The following is a 21286-nucleotide window of genomic DNA, read 5'->3' on the forward strand; positions in this document are numbered from 1 at the left end:
TGATAAAGTTTCAAACATTTGTAAGAAGATTCACTGTTATTTTGTTTGAAAGGAGATAGGAAGAATCAATAGAATACCTTGTTTAAGATCTGATGATATTTTGATGATGATGATGGAAAAACTTTTCAAGTTTCAATCGTCATAGCTAGGGTTTGAGAAAACTTTTTGATTTGGGGATAAATGTGAAACTCATATTTATAATTGCTTTTTTAAGGCATAACTTCGATTTTCCTGATTTTACAAAGGGGAATGGGTGTAGTTAAAATATTGATTTTTCTCCTTTCCACTTCTTTTTAGAAAGAATGAAATAGGTGGAAAGAGAATGCCATTTTTATTCTCTATTTCCATTCCTTCTACCCACCAAATAAAAGAAAAATCCCTTATTTCCATTTTTTTACATGTACCAAACACCCCCTAAAGGTTGTTCTAATCTGGGTCTTTGGTATCCCAAAGACTCAAGATTCGATCTAATTGGCTATTTAGATTCATCAGATAATTTATGTGATGGTATAGCTATTAGTGGTTTTCTTTTCTTGGTTTCCAAACTCATCAGAAAGTTCGAACTCTTCATCTTTTGGTAAGCTCCAATCACAAGAAGGCAAGAGCGACGCTAATATATACATCGTGACGTGGTCAATCTCTACCGGACGATGAAGAGGCATGCTGCTGAATCCAATCATCGCTGTCGTTCAAAAAAATATATATACATCAACATCTTCTCACCCAAGACGATCCCAAGGCATATTCTGCTCCCAGATACAAATGGTAAAAACTTGAAATTGTTTCCATTGTAGACAATGTACGTGTTTTTTAATATATACATGTTATAATCATTTGTTAAAATTTTTGTTTACTAGATTTTAATTTACTCAACTATTATAATTGAATGGTAAACAATGTTTTTTAACATGCTAGTAACTATTTTTACTAAAATTTGAGGTCCTACTCATTACCTAAACTGAACTGGTCAAACCTAAAAACCGAATAGTACAAAAGAAAAGAGACCAGTGGACCGGACCAAGAGTGGGTTAAGTTGGCTCGTTTTCCCGGGTTTGGGCTAGTTCTTCATTTAGAACTGTTGTGGGCTTTTTATTTAGCAGCCGGGCTTCTTCAATAACAATGAAAATCCAAAACCTATAAATGTTCCCTTTGTTTTATATAAAAAATGTAGATGGTTAACAAGTCAAGATACTGAAAAAAAAAGCAGCAGCATATTTGATATTTCCTTGAAATCAAAACAGATCTAGCAAGTTATAAAATCTTAATCATAAAGATAAGAAAGGGATACAACAATAATTTTTTACAATTCAAAAAGAGAAATAAAAGAATCTTGAATGGTATGCCTTCAAAATTTCAAGTGAGATTGTTTTGGTATTTGTTAACATCGAAATGTTAAATAAGTATTATTTGAATGTTTGGAGATTTGATTCAAAAACAAAGAAATATACGGTTTTCAAAATGGAAAGACAAAATAAGGATCGAAGAAAAGACTGAAAGATGATAAACTAACCGACGTACAGTATATATGAAACGTGTGGCAAATAAAATTGGATAGTGAAAGAGGTAGTCGGAACAATATGTACCCATCTTGTCATTTTCTCATCAATACATGACAATAAAGTAATCCATCCCAACTTCCCCCATTTAATTATTTATTTATTTCAATGGACCTCCATTCCTATAATTGAACAACGAAACAAAAAACACCCTGCATTCATAAAAGTTTTTGGGCATGTTCTAGGTCCGAAAATATGGGCAATTTGTGTCAAATTTCTTCTATCTTTACACTTTTGCTACTCAGGTATGATATTTAATGACTTTGTTATTATTTTAGCATTGAAAAACTACTTAGCTTGATTTGTTATTTCAAAATTTGGTTGTTCACATAATTGATGGCACTTAATTGCATGTTTTTTGTTAGATAATTAGATTAGTTATGTATTAAGTGTATGAGTAGTGTGATGGGCTGATGGCAAAGAGTTCTATATCTTAGAATCCTACTTTATGCGAATATACGTTAACTTTGGGTGTCCAAGAAAAATGTCAGTTGGGCCGTTACATTTGAGTCAAAAAAATGGTTACCATCCCCGGGTAACTCACACATGAAAAGCGTTATCCAGTATATCTAAAATTGATATACGAGTGTAAGATTAATTTGGTAGACTTACAAATTATATGTCTGAAAATATGATGCTATCAGATGACATATCATCAGTGCTTAAGATTCAGATACAAGCAAATGCAATTTCTCTCTTTGAACCCTATGACGGTAATGCGATACAAATTTTTGATAAGGTTTAATTCTTTGATACAGTAATTTTTATTAGATACGGTAATACGGACTATATAGTAATGTGTTTCTGATCTATTTTTCTTTTAAGTGTATAAATTAATGCTTATTTACATATTTCATTTGTGTAATCTGAAGTGTATAAATGTTATACACTTATTATACATATATACTGTTGTATATAGGATTAAAAGGGTCACCTTTTTAGAGAATCCTTTATTGGATATGTACGTATTTTAGCCATTAAATGATACTTTGTGATATTTTTAGTCTTGAAATGTTCATTAGCTGGTCATGGTGGTTCGAAGGACACAGCCAAGTACGAGACAAGGTTGTTCGCACAATTCTCACCGTTTTTGTTCCAACGCTGCTACTTTTATGGTACAAAAAGAGCAAGGCTCAATTGCCGCCCGGTCCCTATGGCTTACCCATCGTAGGTTACCTCCCATTTCTTCGTTCCAACGTGCAAGAAAAATTCATCGAGATGGCTCACAAATATGGTCCCATCTTCTGCTTGCAGCTCGGAAGCAAGCTTCACGTTGTAGTGAACTCCATGGACCTAGTAAAGGTCGTGACTCATGACTTGGACCAAACCTTTGCTAACCGCAACCCAAAACTCTCTGCATTAACCATTAGTTACGGCGGGCTTAATGTTGTGTGGTCCAACAAGGCATACTGGCGTAAAATGCGTAGGATTTTAGTCAGCCAAGTAATGAGTAACACAAATCTCAACGCGTGTCAAACATTTAGAACACATGAGGTGAGAAAGATGGTGAATGAAGTTTATACTAAGACAGGGACAAAAGTTAATATAAACGAAATTGCTTTTGAGACCGAACTTAATGTTGTAACGAGTATGTTATGGGGTAATAGCAAATCTGGTGAAAAGAATGATTGTGGTGATATGTTAGATGGTTTTCGAGAAGTTGAGTTCAAGATTGTTCAGCTCTTAGGAGCACCAAACATCTCTGATTTCATCCCTTGGTTATCGTGGTTCGATCTACAAGGCATTCAGAGGGAAATGCACAAGCAATGGGTTCATCTTGATAAGATTTTTGACAACATCATTGAAGCAAGAATCACTGCTAATGCTAAGAAAATGGAGGGAGCTGTTGATGAAGATGGAAGGAAGGATTTTCTACAGATCATGTTAGAGCTGAAAGACCAGACAGATACTCTATCATCACTTAACATTGATCAAATAAAGGCCCTACTAATGGCAAGTCTTCTTTACTTATTTTGTTCTTCTCAGAAATGCAAAGACATTTTTTTTTATATAATCTTAACCACAAAAATTTTTGTTTGTTAATTTTAAATAATACTAGATGAAAGTTATATCAATTAAACTACTTTTAAAACTCAATCCATACATATATTTTGTATTCGTCCTAGTTTGACTTTAATTTTTTTTTTCTTTCGACTTTGATCGTAAATATTTAGGCATATATTATGTATAATTGATATAAAATATATGAATAGGCGAATAGCTAGATTGGATTTTAGATGTACTTTTCATCCATATAACTTTCATCAACTATCATATGATATAAAATGAAAATATTTACGGTCAAAATTGAAAGAAAAAAACTTTAAAAGTCAAATTAAGACACTTAAAAATTAAAATAGGACGGAGGGAGTATATATAATACAAACAAATATAATAATAGTCTAATATAAAAAGAAAATTTAAAAAGTCAAATCAAGACATTCAAATTGGGACGGAGTTGGGAAGTAGTATAATATTAACATATATAACTTAAACGATATTGTTTTGTCAAAAAGGACATGGTTGTTGCTGCTACAGACACCGTATCAACGATGGTGGAATGGGTGATGGCAGAGATTTTAAATCATCCAAGAATAATGAGAGAGGTTCAGGATGAGCTAACAGAGGTTGTTGGCATGAACAATATTGTTGAAGAATCTCATATGGTAAAATTGACATATTTGGATGCAGTCATCAAGGAGACATTGAGACTACACCCGGCCACTCCTTTCTTGATCCCAAGGTGCACAGATGAGACTTCCGTGGTCGGTGGGTACACTATCCCAAAGGGTAGTATCGTCTATATTAACGTTTGGGGTATCCACCATGATCCCAAAAACTGGACTAATCCGTTGGAGTTCAAACCAGAGAGGTTTATAAAAAGCGGTAAATGGGATTACAAAGGAAATAATATGGAGTTTTTGCCATTCGGATCAGGAAGAAGAATATGCCCAGGAGTCCCCTTAGCAGAGAAGATGTTGATGTATATCTTAGCGTCGCTCTTACATTCTTTCGAGTGGAGCTTACCAAAAGATGAAGAGTTTGAGCTTTCACACAAGTTTGCAAATGTGACAAGGAAAAGCAAACCGCTAATCGCGATACCCTTTCAAAGGTTACCTGAAACAAGCCTATACTTCTAATAATGTGTTTGTGTTCATGAGTTTATGCATCTTTTCTTTGAATTGTCAAGTATTACCCTTGAATCACATATATATGTTAATGGGAAAACCCCTCATGTTTAAGGGGAAATATATGTGATGATTTGTCCCAATCGCCATGGAGAATTAGATGTACGTACTATACATGATCAGAATTCTAATAATATCTGTGAATTGAATAAATAATAAATCGTTATTGTCGTCGGGTTTATGATATAACATGTTTGTTATCATTATTTTGGTTACAATAATAATCGTTATCATTATTTATTGGTCAAAACAAATTCGTTAACGTCGCCTGGTTTATGATCGATGATAACTTATCATCTAAATAACATTTTTGGTCACAATGATACTTATAGCTTATGGAATCTGCTGGTTATAATACATTGATGTTTGAGTTGAGAACATGATCAAGTCGAGTGATATACTGATATATCATTTTCTATCAATCAATTATTATAGACTTATAGTAATTAGATAGTTAATGATCAATCATATCCAAATAATGGAGTACTATATATACAACTTGTCTTGCATATAAGGGGAAAAATATTACAACTTTCTTTCATTTTCATGAATTTTAATGGCATGTGATGGGTCATTGTAATCGTCATTGATCGATCTTATTATATTTTCTCTAATAACTTTTTTAATAAGGTGGTAAGTAATTGTCATAGTCTTAATTAAGTTATGTAACTAATTTGGTTTCCGTTAACTAACTTGTTACAATAGATCAGTAAAGAATCACAGAATTAAAAAAGGTTACAATTGAAGGACGTGGATCAGATATTCAAACTTTGAAATCACGATGAATAGATATTCATCATGTAAAAACATGATGAAACATATTTGGTGGCGAACAGTAAAAAAATAAAGAAGTGATGTGCTACCTAATTTTTCTTTAGATAATATGGCGGAGGGTCATTCTCATAGTTTACGTATTGGTTTTAACTTTTAATTGACGTTTCACATATACATACTTCCACATATAGTTTACATGTATCAATATATGTTTGATAATTTAAACTTTCCACCCTATCTGCTATTCTAGTATGATTAGTTTTTAAATTGACATTATTATTGGTTCAAAACATAGTTGATTTTGTTAAAGACAAGCCCACCATTGATATTGAATTGCGTTTTTAACTAATCATGAACAAACATATACGGAGTATTATTTTTCATATCCCGTGTGCATCATATTAGACATAGGTACATTCGATGTATATGGATAATTAAGGATCTGTGTATTTTACAGCATGCATATCGCTCTATCATGACATCAATGCCAAATTGCGAAATGCAGAGGTTAAGGAAGTGAAATCTAAATCGGAGCAGAGCATGCCGATGTCATGGTTAATTTTTGAACAACACCACACTATGATGATGACATCATATCTACATGACTACATGACAAAATAAAGTTCAACTTTTTCATAGGAACTTATCCAGCTAATTACAGTACCCAAGTGGGAAAAAAAAAGCAGAACAAAACTTAACAACTCTAGATTATAAGGACTTGAGGATTCACTTACAAGGAAATCTTATTAATTGAACAACACTATTTAAATCATAAGTAAAGGGCTTCATCATGTAATCTTTTAGAGGGTATAGCTATTAAAGGTTTCCGTTTCTTCGTCACAAATCCAAACTCGTCTGAGAGCTCAAACTCAACGTCTTTAGGCAAACTCCAGTCGAAAAAATGCAAAAGCGACGCTAATATATACATTAACATCTTCTCCCCTAAGGGTATACCCGGGCATATTCTTCTTCCCACTCCAAATGGTAAAAACTTGAGATTATTTCCATTGTAATCCCATTTTCCATCTAAAAATCTCTCTGGCTTGAACTCCAACGGATTGGTCCAATTTTTAGGATCTCGATGGATGGCCCAAACATTAATATAGACAATAGTACCCTTTGGAATAGTGTACCCACCGACCATGCAAGATTCCTCTGGGCATCTCTGGATGAGGAGAGGAAGTGGAGGGTGTAGTCTGAAAGTCTCCTTGATCACTGCATCCAAGTATGTCAATTTGGGCAGATGTGATTCTTCAACAATATTGTTCATACCAATAACTTTTGTCATTTCTTCGTGGACCTTTGTCTTTACATCTGGGTTGTTTAATAATTCGGCCATAACCCATTCCACCATCGTCGATGCTGTGTCTGTTGTCGCTGTCACTATATCCTGCAAAAACATTTTTTGGCTCTTTAGTATATAAACTCTGTTCATTGCTAGTCATTTTGTTTTTTAAATGAAGGGGAAAGAAAATAACAATAATGTTGAAGCGAATTGAACATACGAATAGTAAGGCCTTTATTTTAACAATGTTAAATGATGCTGGATTCTGGTCTTTAAGCTCCAACATGATCTGCACAAAATCCTTTTTTCCATCTTCCTCAACTTGTCCTTCCTTTATGTTAGAATTATCACGGATTCTTGCATTGATCACGGTATCCAAAATCCGCTCAAGATGTAGTTGTTGCTTCTTCATTTCTCGCTTCCTTCCTTGTAAATCAAACATCGATAAAATTGGGATAAAATCAGAGACATTTGGTGCTCCTAATAACTCAATAATCTTAAACTCCACTTCTCGAAAACCATCACCAAAATCATTATTCCCATGATCATTAGATTTACTACTACAACCCCATAAAATGCTTTTAACAACATCAAGTTCTGTATCAAAAGCGACTTCATTTACATCAACTTTTGACCCGATTCTAGCATAAACATTTCTAACCGATTTTCTCACCGCATCTATTCGAAAGCCCTGACAAGCATCAAGGTTTGCGTTGCTCATAACTTGGCTAGCCAAAATTTTACGCATGTTACGCCAATGTGAGTTGTTATTTGACCATGCAATATCTTGAGCCCCATTAGTTATGGTTAGCGCGGTGACAGGAGGACTGCGGTTCGCAAAGGTCTGGTCCATTTCCCGGGCCACAACCTTTGCTAGGTCCATAGAGTTCACCACAACGTGAAACTTACTTCCAAGCCTAAGACTAAATATCGGGCCGTATTTGTGAGCCATCTCGGTGAATCTTTGGTGTAAGTTGGAGCTTAAGAATGGAAGGTAACCTAAAACCGGCAACCCATAAGGACCGGGTGGCAAGGGTGCAATTTTGTGGTTTTTGGTGTGTGATCCCACGGACCAATATTGGTGCCAGAGTAATACAAGTATTGGAACCAATATGGTGAGAATTGTACGCGAAATTTTATCTGTTTCGCTATCGACATCCCACCACCATGACCAGTAGTTGGTTATTGTGAAATAGACCTGATCGATAATATATGATTTCATTTTTCGTTTTAGTGATATTTTGATATAGACCATAATTAAGAAGGCTATGTATCATATATAGCAGTAACAATAATTATGATTTATGATTATTATAATAAATAAAATAATAATATATGGTGGACTATTAGATCACATGTATTGTGAAAGAATACGACACGCTAGCTAGCGTGGCGGCATGTGATTCGGCAACATCAAATGATGATCAAGACAGAATTGTAGCCTTTTTCTCTACATGCTTCAGTTAAATTGGGTCTTTTCTTATGTCTCTCCCAATAACATCCTTATTCTTTCCTTTTTCACACCTCTTTCAAACTGCTACATTACTTTTTTTCCCTCTTCAACCACCTCTTCCACAATCACTCCCTATAACTCATCTTCCACACCTCTTCCACACTTTTAATTTTTCTTTATTTTATATTTAAACAAAATATTAATAATTCAACATTTATTTAAAATTAAACATTACAATACATAATTAAAACATTACAATACATAATTAAAAAAGTACAGTAAATCATTAAAACACGAAATAGATAATAAAGCTACGATTACTCTTCATCATCTTTGATTGACATTTTCTCGATTCCACGGTGAACCGTTTCATTCGCCCACCACTTGTCGTGTTCTGGGCATTTCACTTCCCATGTTGATTTGCCTTCACCGCAGTTGTCGTGAAACGATTCTGCCCAAGTGCATTGGTCGGTCAATGTGTGACCCGCCTTAAAAACATGATTGATCGCCCTCTTCACCGCTTTGCTCTCCACCTGCAGATAATACGAATATGTCTCTTGGTGTTTCGAGACCGTGCGACCTGGTGCTTCTATTTCCTGAACTTGTTGGTCGCATAGGTGTCTCTTCTTCCGTAGGTAAAGCAGTTCCCCAGGGAGTTCATTTTGAAGGAGTGTGTCCTCTTTGACATGTTCCAAGATTTGTGCTTTCATCTCCTCTTCGGTGAAACGAGGTCGGTGAATGTTCTTTTTTGATGATGATGATGATGATGATGATGATGATGATGAAGCCATTTGGAATGGTAAGTGAGTTAGCAGTTGATAATGTGATTGAAGATTGGTAATGTAGTTAGTAGTGATAATGTGATGAAACTGAAATTGCTATGGGTTGGTATTTATACATGAAACAAGTAGGTAGCCGTTAAGGGACTTTAAACGAAAATTTTAGAATTTTTTAGGGACTATAAATGTAAATATTTTTTTGGCCGTTTGAGGGACTGTAAATGTAAATATTTTGAATTTTGAACGTTGCAGGAGCGTCTGTGACTTCAGCTATAAATATTGTCTCACTACCAGATAGTTCATTTCAAAACTCACACTTTTATACATCTACAATGGCTTCTTCATCAAACGCCCCTAACCTAAAACCACAAATGATTATCGATCAAGTGAATGACAGTATCATGGCTGATTTCCTCGACCACGAAATGTGCAAAGACAACCTTGTTGAAATTGGTCTAAAAGTTCAAGGGAAAAAGAAATGGTGTGCAGAACAAATCAAGTATATACAAACAGGGCATTGCACTGAGCTTGAGTGTCAATACTTTACTTATTTTCAGATGAAGTTTGACAAGATTCAAAATGTTGTGGAAGAAATTGCTTGTGCAGTCATCACCCTGAATGAGTCCATCAGCATGGCCAGAGCAGTTTACGCCCAAAAGAAATAAGTGGCCTTATTTTAATATTATGTTGTATGTTTTTCTCTGTTAAGCTTCTAATGTTTTAAAATTATGAATAAACTTATGTTCTTAAAGTAGACTTATTTTATTCAAATACATAAAAACATTACAATAATTAAAACATTACAATACTTAAAAACAGACAACACACAATTCAAAGTGCTAAAACACAATTAAAAAACGAAAACACACTTAATTATTATAAAAGTTGGGAACATTCATAAGCTCTTGGAAACACCGCTCGTATTTGAAGTCCGTCCCATAAGTCGTCCGGTACTCTTGATGGGCCGTTACATAAACCATCTCATCCGATAAAGCCCCCTGTGCCTTCAACCTCGAATAGATTGGATTAAACTACTTACATTCGGCGCGAATTTTCATGAATTTACCTACTAGTTGATTTTTGGACCTTGGAGGTTCAGGCGTGTTCGCATTGAACCTTTCACATATTAAGGTCCACATTTACACACCCGAATCGTTTAGGTTAGGCATTTCAGTCACCCATATCCAGCACGTGACCACCAAACGAAGTTCGGCTTCGGTCCACAATTGCCTCGACATTTTGAAATGGAGTGGTTATGGAATGGTTTTGTGAATGATATTTTGAAATGGTGTGATGAATGATGTATTGAATGGATTGAAAGATAGTATATATAGAAGGAAGAGATAAAAAAAAAATTAACTCAACCGTTGCATTTGAAATTTAAAAAAAAAAGGTTTTTTTTTTCTTTCTGTTTTGTCCTTTTCCCTCCGCTCCGCCTCGTTTTTGCTCTTCGTTGTATCGACTTGTGTTGAAAATTTCTCCGTCGACCAGGTTACACCCTATAGCTTCGTTGTCGAAGAGCCATCGATGAGGCCATCGACGAGGCTATAGGGACCGGCCTTAATGTTGTATATATTTAGGAAACAAATAAAAATGAACCACCGATTGATAAATTAGCCATAATTGAGGTAAAATTTTAGTGGTATCTCAGTCCTCTCATCATGTTGTTGGGTCTAAGACCAATGTTAACGGTAGGTGAACAAAGGTGGGTGAAAGTAGAGTGAAAGCAAGCGAACAGTTACGATGGCTCGGTGAAACAAGTCGGTGAACTTCACTCGGCTAAAGTGATCACCGGATGAAAATTTTTGTTTCTTTTGAAATGGTTGACTGGCATTAAATGCCCCTCATTATTTAAGCACCTCACTATATTTTTTATATTTTTAATAATTTATATGTTTAAATTTCTACTTTGTCCAAAGTATGGATTGTAGGTAGAGAAAAAAAAACTTTTATACTTGTTCAACAGTAATTTTTTTTGATACGAAGTATTATTATTATTGTTATTATTATTTTATTATATTACGTCTTTTTTATCATACTTATATTTATGTCTTTGTTTCACTCAATAATTTTTTATACTGTTATATACATTGTATTTTATATATTTAATATTCAATTATATATAATGTATATATGTATATATAATGCATTAAATTTTGTTAATTTTAATTAAAATTAGTTGTTTTTTAGTTAAATAAAGGTGGGGACCAAATGGTAGGTGAATGGTTAAGGAGAAAAATAGTAAGTGAAGAGGAAGTGAAGGTGATGCTGATGTGACAGAAAAAAATGTAGGTGAAAAGGTGAATGGTTACGAATGGTCTAAGGAGACCAAAATTCGAGTCTTAAGAGCCAATGTTTATTTCTATTAATCGTCGTGCCATTTGACATATTAATAGAAGGTTTTTGATAAAAAAAATGACTAATAGATTTCAATAAAAGACAGAAATAAAACATACTAGAATCATAGCTATGAATGTAAACAATCAGATTCAAGTTATGAAAATAAAGGTTCAACAATACAAAATCAATACCCAAAAGTGTATGCCAAAAATCTTGCTAGAATAGAATGAGAGATATATATTTTGTATGTACATATGATAGTAGTAATTGTTAGAATATAAGCATATATAAACATATAATTACGAGTAAGCGTAACGGAAGAATTAAAACAAATATGCAATCAAATTAATTAACAAAGAATAGAATTGAGATGTGTACCTTATGCAAAGCTCCAATAAAATTATAATAATAATGATATTATTATTAAGTAGGGTTTAAAGCAAAACCCCTCCACGATCGCACACTAAACACCTCTTATACCGTATGCTAGTACCCCGATCACGAACCAAACAACCCTTTGTTTAAAACCCTAAAACTTAGAACCGAAATTCCCTATGGAAGGGGTTTCGGCTGTGGCTAAAGAAAGAGGGGGAGAGGAGAGAATTTGTTTTGTGAATGAATGTGAAAAACCCTTGAATTAAGCCCTCTATTTATAGAGATTAATTAGGGTTAAACTAGCTTGGAAAACAAGTTAAATTTAAGGCTTTGTAAGCCTTAAACCACCCCCCCCCCCCTTTAGATTTAGGGTCCAACACCAATTTCCAAATTTCACATTTTAATCTTCCTCTTTAATTAATAAAATACAATTAACCCTTTAATTATGTTTAATTAATCATTTTGTGATCAAACTAATTAATATATTATTTTAATATATCAATTAATAATATAGAGTTACCGTGTCATTTCGTATGACTCCGTAACTTTAATTATTGCTGGACATGCGATTTATAATAAAATGATCACACTCCAAGTCTCCAACAATAACAACAGCAGAGATATAAGGTCTACATCTTTTTTGATGTGTTGTTATTTTTCTTGATGAGGATGAATGATATATATCAGCACGGACCATCACAACGGTAATATCCTCAATTGCCAGCAAGCAACTCCTCTTTCTTTTTATCCACAATCTAGTGATCACAGGTTTCATTTTGCACACCTCAAGTCCTCCAACCTCATCATCTTTTAACCATTTACACATTTAGTCCTTAAAATGAACTATACTCAAATAAACATATAATATAAATGTTGAACTTGTACCATTTAACAGTTTTCCTCCCTCCTTGGTTCCCTGAATATTCGAATAACATCCCGCCTAAAGGATGTAAGTGCCGATAAGTGGAACGAACATAACTCTGAGCATATAAAAGTTAAAAAAGATAGATTAGCCATTTACTTAAAAATTTTAACTTTACAATTAACATCCAAATAGTCGATTAATATATTTAGTGTACAATATTTATGTTTATTCAGTATTTTATAAGAGAGCTGACAACAACACGTCTTCCCTACGATATAGGACCACGCTGTTGTCATGTCCAAGTCATGGGATCGTCATCAGGTACCATAATACTGGAAATGCCAAGTTTTTTTTTTTTTATCACATTTGCTAATATTAGAGAGATTCTCCTTATCGACATCCATATGACGTGTACATCTTGAATCCACAATCCAATCCTCTAGCGTATGACAGGGATGCTCTATGACGGCCGTGAAGGCAAAAACATTTTTTGAGAAACAAAAGCCTTTGCATCCTGCCCTTGTTCAATTTTCGTTGTAGTAGCAATGTAGCATTACTTGCTTTGACTTTGGACGTACAGTGCTTAGGCATATGGCCCTTTTTACTACGGTTCTAACAATTAAACAAGAAATTCTACCACGCAGTTGCTTCTTTTTGTCACATGAGGACTAGCCTTTATCTAGTTTGGTTGCACTCTCCTGACTTCTTCCATTATCAGGTTGCTTGTATTTTCCCTTACCACGATGACCATAAAGAACTTCTACAAGTGTTTTGTAGGCAGTACACACTCAGGTTTCCCATTTATTTAGCCAAAGCCTCTTGGCTAGCAACTCCAACAATTCACCTAGAGAGGGTTGCATGGGAAAACTGTGAATCGCTGCTACAAAACTCCGAAACACAGCTTACAAAACCCGTTTACAACCTCACACAGATGTTGCCTTTGTAGAAACAAACTGATACATGTAGCCAACGTGTTTGTCATTCTGATGGTTGAGTTTCTTCAAACCTCCTATCAATTGGAGATCTCTCATTGTGGCTCTGATACAACTTGTTGAATATAAAATTATAGCAATCAAAGCAAAACACAAAGGGATTGTATAACTATGGTGAAGACAGTAGATATGCTCATGAACTTTCAGAACATTTCTTGATTATTTGTTAATGGATTATAGTAGCACACTATCACAAAGAATAGAGGAAAGTCTGCTACTATCTTTTACTACTTCTACAATCAACTGTTACACTTATTTAAACAAGTAAACGCTGATAAAACAAAATATAAGTTAATAAGAATTCCAGCTCACCAGGTCCAGGCTTGGCATGACTGCTTTCATCAATATAAAGATCATGGGTGCTTATAACAAACATGACATCTAAATTGAGGAGTGAAGAGGACAATGGAAGTGAAATCTACATCGGAGCAGAGCAGAGCATGTTGATTACATCAACATCACCATAAAGCTCAACTTTACATGGGATCTTATTTTAGATAAATATCAAAACAACAGAAAAAACATATCAAAACAAACAGATCATGTCCCTCTGGATTCTAACTATTTCTAAGGACTTCAGTATTCACTTTACTAACTTCAAAAGGAACGAAACATCTTATTCATTGAGCAACACTAAGTTATAAGTAAAGGGCTTCATCAGATAACCTTTGAGAGGGTATAGCTATTAGTGGTTTGCGTTTCTTCATGACAAATCCAAACTTGTCTGAAAGATCAAACTCAACGTCTTTAGGCAAGCTCCAGTCAAAAAAATGCAAGAGCGATGCTAATATATACATCAGCATCTTCTCCCCTAAGGGGATTCCCGGGCATATTCTTCTTCCTGCTCCAAATGGGAAAAACTTGAGATTATTTCCATTGTAATCCCATTTTCCGTCCAAGAATCTCTCTGGTTTGAACTCCAATGGATTGGTCCAATTCTGAGGATCTCGATGGATGGCCCAAACATTAATATAGACAATAGTACTCTATGGAATAGTATATCCACCCACCATGCAAGATTCGTCTGGGCATCTCTGGATGAGGAGAGGAAGTGGAGGGTGTAGTCTGAAAGTCTCCTTGATCACTGCATCCAAATATGTTAATTTTGGCAGATGAGATTCTTCAACAATATTATTCATACCAATAACTTTCGTCATTTCATCCTGGACCTTTGTCTTTACACCTGGATTGTTTAAAATCTCGGCCATAACCCATTCCGCCGTCGTCGATGCTGTGTCTGTTGTTGCTGTCACTATATCCTGCAAAAACAATTGTTGGTTCTTTAGTATTTAAGTTCTGTTGATAGTAAATTTGTAGTTGAAGAGATAAAAAGAAAAAGTTTTGGGCGAACTTAAGAATGGTAAGGCCTTTATTTTAACAATGTCAAATGATGCTGGATTCTGGTCTTTAAGCTCCAACATGATCTGCACAAAATCCTTTCTTCCATCTATATCAACTGGTCCCTCCTTTTTTCTAGAATTAGCACAGATTCTTGCATTGATCACCGTATCCAAAATCCGATCAAGATGTAGTTGTTGCTTCTTCATTTCTCGCTTCCTTCCTTGTAGATCAAACAGTGATAGCACGGGGATGAAATCAGAGATATTTGGTGCTCCTAGTAACTCAACAATCTTAAACTCAACTTTTCGAAACCCATCCAAAATATCGCCAAAATCATTGCCATCACTAGATTCACTACATCCCCATAAAATGCTTGTAACAACATCAAGTTCTGTCTCAAAAGCGACTTCATTTATATCAACTTTTGACCCGATTCTAGCATAAACATTCCTAACTGATTTTCTTACTGCATCTATACGAAATCCCTGACAAGCATCAAGATTTGTGTTGCTCATCACTTGGCTAGCCAGAAGTTTATGCATGCTACGCCAATGTGTGTTATTGTTTGACCATTCAATATCTTGCCCTCCATAAGTAATGGTTAGTGCTGTGACTGGAGGATCACGGTTGGCAAAGGTCTGGTCCCTTTCACGAGTCACAATCTTTACTAGATCGATAGAGTTCACCACAACATGAAGTTTAGTTCCAAGCCTAAGACTGAATATAGGGCCGTATTTGTGAGCCATCTCAGTGAATCTTTCGTGTAAGTTGGAGCTTAAAAATGGAAGGTACCCTAAAACCGGTAACCCATAAGGACCTGGTGGCAAGGGAGTTTTGTGCTTTTTGGTATATGATACCACCCACCAATTTTGCCATACTATTACAAGTATTGGAACCAATATGGTGAGAATCGTGCACGAAATTTTGTCTATATCATTATCGACTTCCCACCACCATGACCAGTACTTGCTTATTGTGAAATAAAGTTGATCCATTTATAAATATGATTTCAATTGGTTGTATCAGTGACATACACCATAAGAATGCCAGCCTTATATATAGTAGTAGTGGTGATCATGATCATGATCACGATTCACGATCACGATCACGATCACGATCACGATCACGATCACGATCACAATAATAATAATAATAATAATAATAATAATAATAATAATAATAATAATAATAATAATAATAATAATAATAATAATAATAATATATGGTGGATTTTTAATTGTACGTCATGTATTGTACAAGAATATGTCACTAGCTAGTGTGAGAAATCCAGCAAGATCAAGATGCTGATTAAGACATAATTGTAGCTTTCCTACAAGTTTTAATCAATCTGAGGCTTTTCTTAGTCTAATTGGGAAACAACAAACAAGACGATAGGCTGGTAAGAAAACAAAAATTGATCATAAAAAAAAAATATAGAAGCACAAATCCTGAAAAGATTAAAATTAGTAATTAAAATAAATTATATAGGTAAAATGTTGTTAGTAACAATAATAAAATTAAACGGTCGATAAAGATGAGAATAATTTTTGGTAACTACATCAAGTCTCCTGAATGTAGTCGATTTGAACACTCCTAGCATTTTCTACATACCCTTCTATGCCAACAACGAAAGTTTTCAGGGAGATCAAATGTCGATACGCCTATATATTTTCCCTAAATATTTTACCACTCTTTCATGTAAAACTAGAAACATCTTTTCATGAAGAATGTCTAATATCAACAATTCAAGGACTACCTCTGTAATCAATAGGAAGAGTATCCAACCATGAGTCATCCAATGGAGGTACATAATGGTGTAGTTCTGTCGGCCATTCAGAAACAACATCTACTTCATCAAAGACGCTAGGTTTGCACTTCCCGTGCCTGCTTCTAACAATCTCTTGTAACCAAAGGTTGCAGTGCACAAAAATCAAATCGTTAAACTTTTCCTGCTCCATCCTGTTTCGCCTTTTTGCATGTACACTCTCAAAGATTCTCTTGTTCCATTTACACCAATGAGAACTACATGGTTGACTCAGTATCCTAATAGCAACTCTCTGCAAGGTCGGGGTTTCATAACCATATGCTGACCACCAATCACCTAGTATTGCAAGAAGCAATATGTCATTTATAAGCCTTGGTAGAAAACTAACATGGACTGGTCAGAACTCAGAACATCCTCAAAAAGGTATAACGATGACGAAAAAAATGCCCCCGTGCAGAAATTATAGTGGCACTGAACCTAAATCGTAGATTTGGCAAGATGAGCAGGTTTGGTACCCAGAACAGTACAGGTTTGAGGCTGAAACGAATCAAACTCTAGTGCAGATAGGTCGGGTTGGTCTTTGCACGCTTTAATAAACTATGATCCACTCATAAAGGTGATACTGATACCTTGGTCTACCCATAAATAAAAGCATTTTGGGACATTTTCACCTGTCTGACCCCTTCCCTCGACCATATAAATAGAAGTAGCACAAATCATAATTAAATGGGTCAAAGTTACCACTGCTATTTTATTTAATTTGGATAGGGATGGAAGCTTGCTATTGATCTGCTAATTCGTATGATTACTTCCTGCGGTTTTTTAATTGTTTAAATTTACTTGCAACCTAATATAACATTAATCATACAACTTTTTAGGGCAGAACAACTAGACACAGAGCAGATAAAAGGATCATGAACATAATTTGGTTTGAAGGACAAGATAGAAGGTCTGCCATTGATTTGAGATCTGGAATGATAACTTCAATAAAGCTACAATTTTGATACATCATTTTAATCTTATATAGTGTATATTTGTGAGAAAAAAAAACTTCATGCATACAGAAGGCCATAGGAGGGAGAGATTGAAAGATACCTGGTGCATTCAGTGTTCTTCCCATGATAGCAAAATCAGTCCCGAGAGCAACTTGAGCATTTAAGTATACAGTATGCTCCTTGGTGATTTCAAACTTCGTTTTATCTTCAGTAGCCATTTTCAACATGACTTCTTGAAATCCATTCCTCATCTTCATATCGTTCTTAAAATTGAGGCTATTAACAATAGAAGGATTCAGAAACGCTGCCGCTGCATATAAAGGTGAAAGAAGTTGAGTGTTCCATCTTCTATCAATGATTTCCCAAATTGGCATATACTTTTCTCCAACATCATTATAATATGCCTTTATTGCCATCTTTGCCCTCTCCATTCCCGCGTATATATGGCCCATAGCAGGCATGTCACCTTCAAGAATCCTGAGAAGTTTAACGAGTGGCTCAGACACACTTACTGCCTCATTTGCAGACTTCCAGAACCGTATGGAATACAACAAAGACTTGAAAGCTTCGGAATCTGGTTGTCTACTGTGAGTTGGTGATACCCATTCTGCCCCATAAAACATGTTCTTTAGATTGTCCTCTTGATTTATGAGCAACTTCAAGGTGAGAAAGATGGCAACATATTTAGGAAATTTCGCTCGAATCAACTCCATTCCACCTGTATATTTTCTCATCTTGTTTAAGGTCCGTGCATCGCTGTATATGTATGTAGTCATGGTATTTGCCTCTTCCAATACTGTCTTTATCCACTCATGCTTGCTAAAGTCCTCCAGTATCTGAGTGACACAAAGTGAAGCACAAGTAGAGCAAAATATCGAAGGGTACTTAGCCATAAGAAGCCTTCCAGCATAAACAAAACTAGAAGTACTATCAGTCAATACTTGGATAATGTCTTCTATTCCAACTTCCAATACTGCTGACTCAAGTAACTCACCCAAGTACTGAGCATCATCGGCATGATCAGATACATCTGCAGACTTGAGATATAATGTGCCTTTCGGGCAACTAACAGAAAATACAATTAGTGACTTCGTCTTTCCACTGATCCAACGATCACACAAGATTGTACAGCCTGTTTCCTTCCATTGGTCTCTTAGTTTCATGTAATCATCCCCAAAATTATCTTTTACTCTCTCTAGAAGAGAAGATCTCATATGTTCATAGCTTGGAGCCTTATAATCAACTCCACATTCTGCTATTGCATCCACCATTTCTTGATAATAAACAGAGTTTGCAGCACAAAAAGGAATTGCATTATGAAGAAAGAATAAAGCAACCTTTTTATCAGCATCGCTTTGTTTTTGCCTTTGGCTATCATCAACAACTGGCAGTGGGATTACATGTGGACACGGGGACATCAAAGGTGAATAGCTACTGTTATACTGTCCATCAGATTCAGGGTTATTGGGATGTGCCCCAGCACTAAAAGACGAGCTATTTTGGTGATCATTACCTACTTCTATGGGACCTGGATTTTGTTTCTTGGGAGCTTTGTGCTTCTTGGGTGAGCTCAGTATGACTCGTATATGGTCACGGACATCATCAGGCACTTCCATACAAGGAACTATATCTTTGTTTTTAATTTGAGCTAGATGAAAGTTCATGTTGCATACCCCTCCGTTGAACTCCCCACCACAATAGTTGCACCGCAACTTTTGTTTCAATGCATCGACGATAACACAATGCTCCCAACATCCATCCTTTCCTTGGAGCATAATCTTCAGAAAAACACATAACAGTAAGCAAGAATTTTCTAAATCCAGCTCAATTCAACTAAAATGATATACAAAACTTCTCATTCACAAAATAGCAATAAACTTGTCTACTTGGCTATTTATAACTTTTTCCAACCATTAAGTGGTTCTTCTTCTTCCAAAAGTAAATTGGCATTCCAAATAAAAGGGTTTCAAAGATTTTAAAGTTAAGAGTGAAGATATAAAACACCTTTGAAACACAGTTACCTCAACCTTGTGCTCAAGCGTAGAGACATGCGTCTTTAATGACCGAAACTCTGTATGCAGCTCACCATGAGCACGCTCTAATGATAAAGCCCACTCCTCTAGTGTACAATGACTCGTGGTGCCCTTGGGCCTACACTTGATGGTGTCGGCATAGTTAAGGTCCTCTGTATAAGGGAGTAAGTGAGTCTGAATAGCAAGTCGCGAAAAGAGTTTTGCCTTTTTCGCTGGGGGAGGAACACAATCAACCAACCCATCAAAAAACCGACAGCTCGCTATCCACCATGGTGTGACAGACTCATCAGGTCGGGGTACAAGTGGATGCACAGGAGGATGATCCTGACAAAATGATTATTACTTGGTAACATCTTTATTTCAAGAAAGCTATATATCTAAAGATACAATGTAACCTTACATCATCAATATATTCAAAAAAATGTAAATGATATTGTTTAAATGGCTTGGTCTTATGCCAACCGATGGCCCTCGGGATCACGCTATCGTTCCGCCTCCACCAAGGACACCCAACAAGGAAGGTTTCCAATATCCAAATCTACAAAGATGGGAAATCAAATTATGTTAGATAAAATATATCTTTAAGAAATAACCATTTAAACATAAAAGCAATTATTTTCCCTCACTTTAAAGGCCCAAATAAATCCTGTCATTGTATACTTGGGAATTTTAGAGGGTCCTAACGCCAAGTGTTTCGCCCTACGTGTAGCTATCGCGTTTCTAAGTTGAACATACGTACTGGGCCACACATAGGAACCCCATGGGAATGTGTTCCATGCCTCTAAATCCTCTACCAATCGTAATATCTCACGGTCCACCACATACCTTACCTCACGACCATTGAATACATATTCCAAACACATTACCAAACAAATTCGTATTGCATCAATGTCTGCGAGATCATGAAATCTTTGGCTATCAAAAGTATCTCTAAAATCCTGCAAGTGAACCATATCTGTTTGTATGTGTCCAAATACTCGATCCCGAAATGGGATATTACCCGATCTATATAATGACCAATCTAACGGCCCAAATAAGAGTCCAGTAATAAGGCAAAACTCAACTCGCCCAAATTGTACATTGTGGCCCCTAACATTGTATATCAACGGGTCATGCCCATTATCATTATCCAGGTCAACATCTATCTGTGTCTGGAGTATCAAATGCACCAAATGTGGGTCTCCGTCTGTAAAAGTAATATCCAACCAATGTCCAAAACATGTGTCTCTGAACATTTTCTCTCTTCTTGTACCCTCTAACTTCTGTTTTATCTCCAAGAAAACACCCATCTTACAGCATATAGCTGAATTGACCCCAAAAAACACACATCTACTATAAGTTATCTGTTAAACTAATGGAATCTCAAATCTTATATATAAACACCAACTATCATCAATTAAATTATTTGCTTTTAAAACCGCTATTATGTTTTTATATTAAAGTATTCCACCAATATTTCAGCATCAGACAATCAACATACATATGGTCTTTACTCTTTCACACAATATCATTTCAATAATTTAAACAATCAGCACAAAAACAACA

At 35.4% G+C, this 21286-nt stretch overlaps 3 protein-coding genes and 1 pseudogene across 5 annotated transcripts; 1 reads left to right on the plus strand and 3 right to left on the minus strand.

Annotated features, from left to right (window-relative positions):
- Window positions 1-1684: 1684 nt before the first annotated feature.
- Window positions 1685-4930, plus strand: LOC122599757 (cytochrome P450 71AU50-like). 3 transcript variants are annotated; one of them, XM_043772321.1, is made up of 4 exons: window positions 1685-1801; window positions 2561-2723; window positions 2811-3509; window positions 4073-4930. In XM_043772321.1, exons 1-4 carry the CDS (start codon window positions 1752-1754, stop codon window positions 4694-4696), a joined length of 1536 nt encoding a protein of 511 aa, XP_043628256.1. In that variant the 5' UTR covers window positions 1685-1751; the 3' UTR covers window positions 4697-4930. The 3 variants fall into 3 exon arrangements, with proteins under 3 accessions (XP_043628256.1, XP_043628254.1, XP_043628255.1); XM_043772319.1 differs by having other exon boundaries at window positions 2561-3509; XM_043772320.1 differs by having other exon boundaries at window positions 2579-3509.
- Window positions 4931-6212: 1282 nt separating this feature from the next.
- On the minus strand, window positions 6213-8099 carry LOC122600481 (cytochrome P450 76C2-like). The gene is made up of 2 exons (XM_043773198.1): window positions 7024-8099; window positions 6213-6908 (listed from the first exon to the last, which is right to left on the minus strand). The coding sequence occupies exons 1-2, from the start codon at window positions 8056-8058 to the stop codon at window positions 6288-6290; spliced, it is 1656 nt and encodes a 551-aa protein (XP_043629133.1). The 5' UTR covers window positions 8059-8099; the 3' UTR covers window positions 6213-6287.
- A 5983-nt stretch (window positions 8100-14082) lies between these two features.
- LOC122601820 lies at window positions 14083-15943 on the minus strand (annotated as a pseudogene).
- Window positions 15944-16693: 750 nt separating this feature from the next.
- LOC122600617 lies at window positions 16694-21019 on the minus strand. The gene is made up of 5 exons (XM_043773361.1): window positions 20368-21019; window positions 20142-20279; window positions 19730-20065; window positions 17809-19486; window positions 16694-17049 (listed from the first exon to the last, which is right to left on the minus strand). Exons 1-5 carry the CDS (start codon window positions 20974-20976, stop codon window positions 16694-16696), a joined length of 3117 nt encoding a protein of 1038 aa, XP_043629296.1. The 5' UTR covers window positions 20977-21019.
- Window positions 21020-21286: the final 267 nt, after the last annotated feature.

Source organism: Erigeron canadensis, chromosome 5 (genome assembly GCF_010389155.1).
Source record: "Erigeron canadensis isolate Cc75 chromosome 5, C_canadensis_v1, whole genome shotgun sequence".
Classification (NCBI taxonomy): domain Eukaryota; kingdom Viridiplantae; phylum Streptophyta; class Magnoliopsida; order Asterales; family Asteraceae; genus Erigeron; species Erigeron canadensis.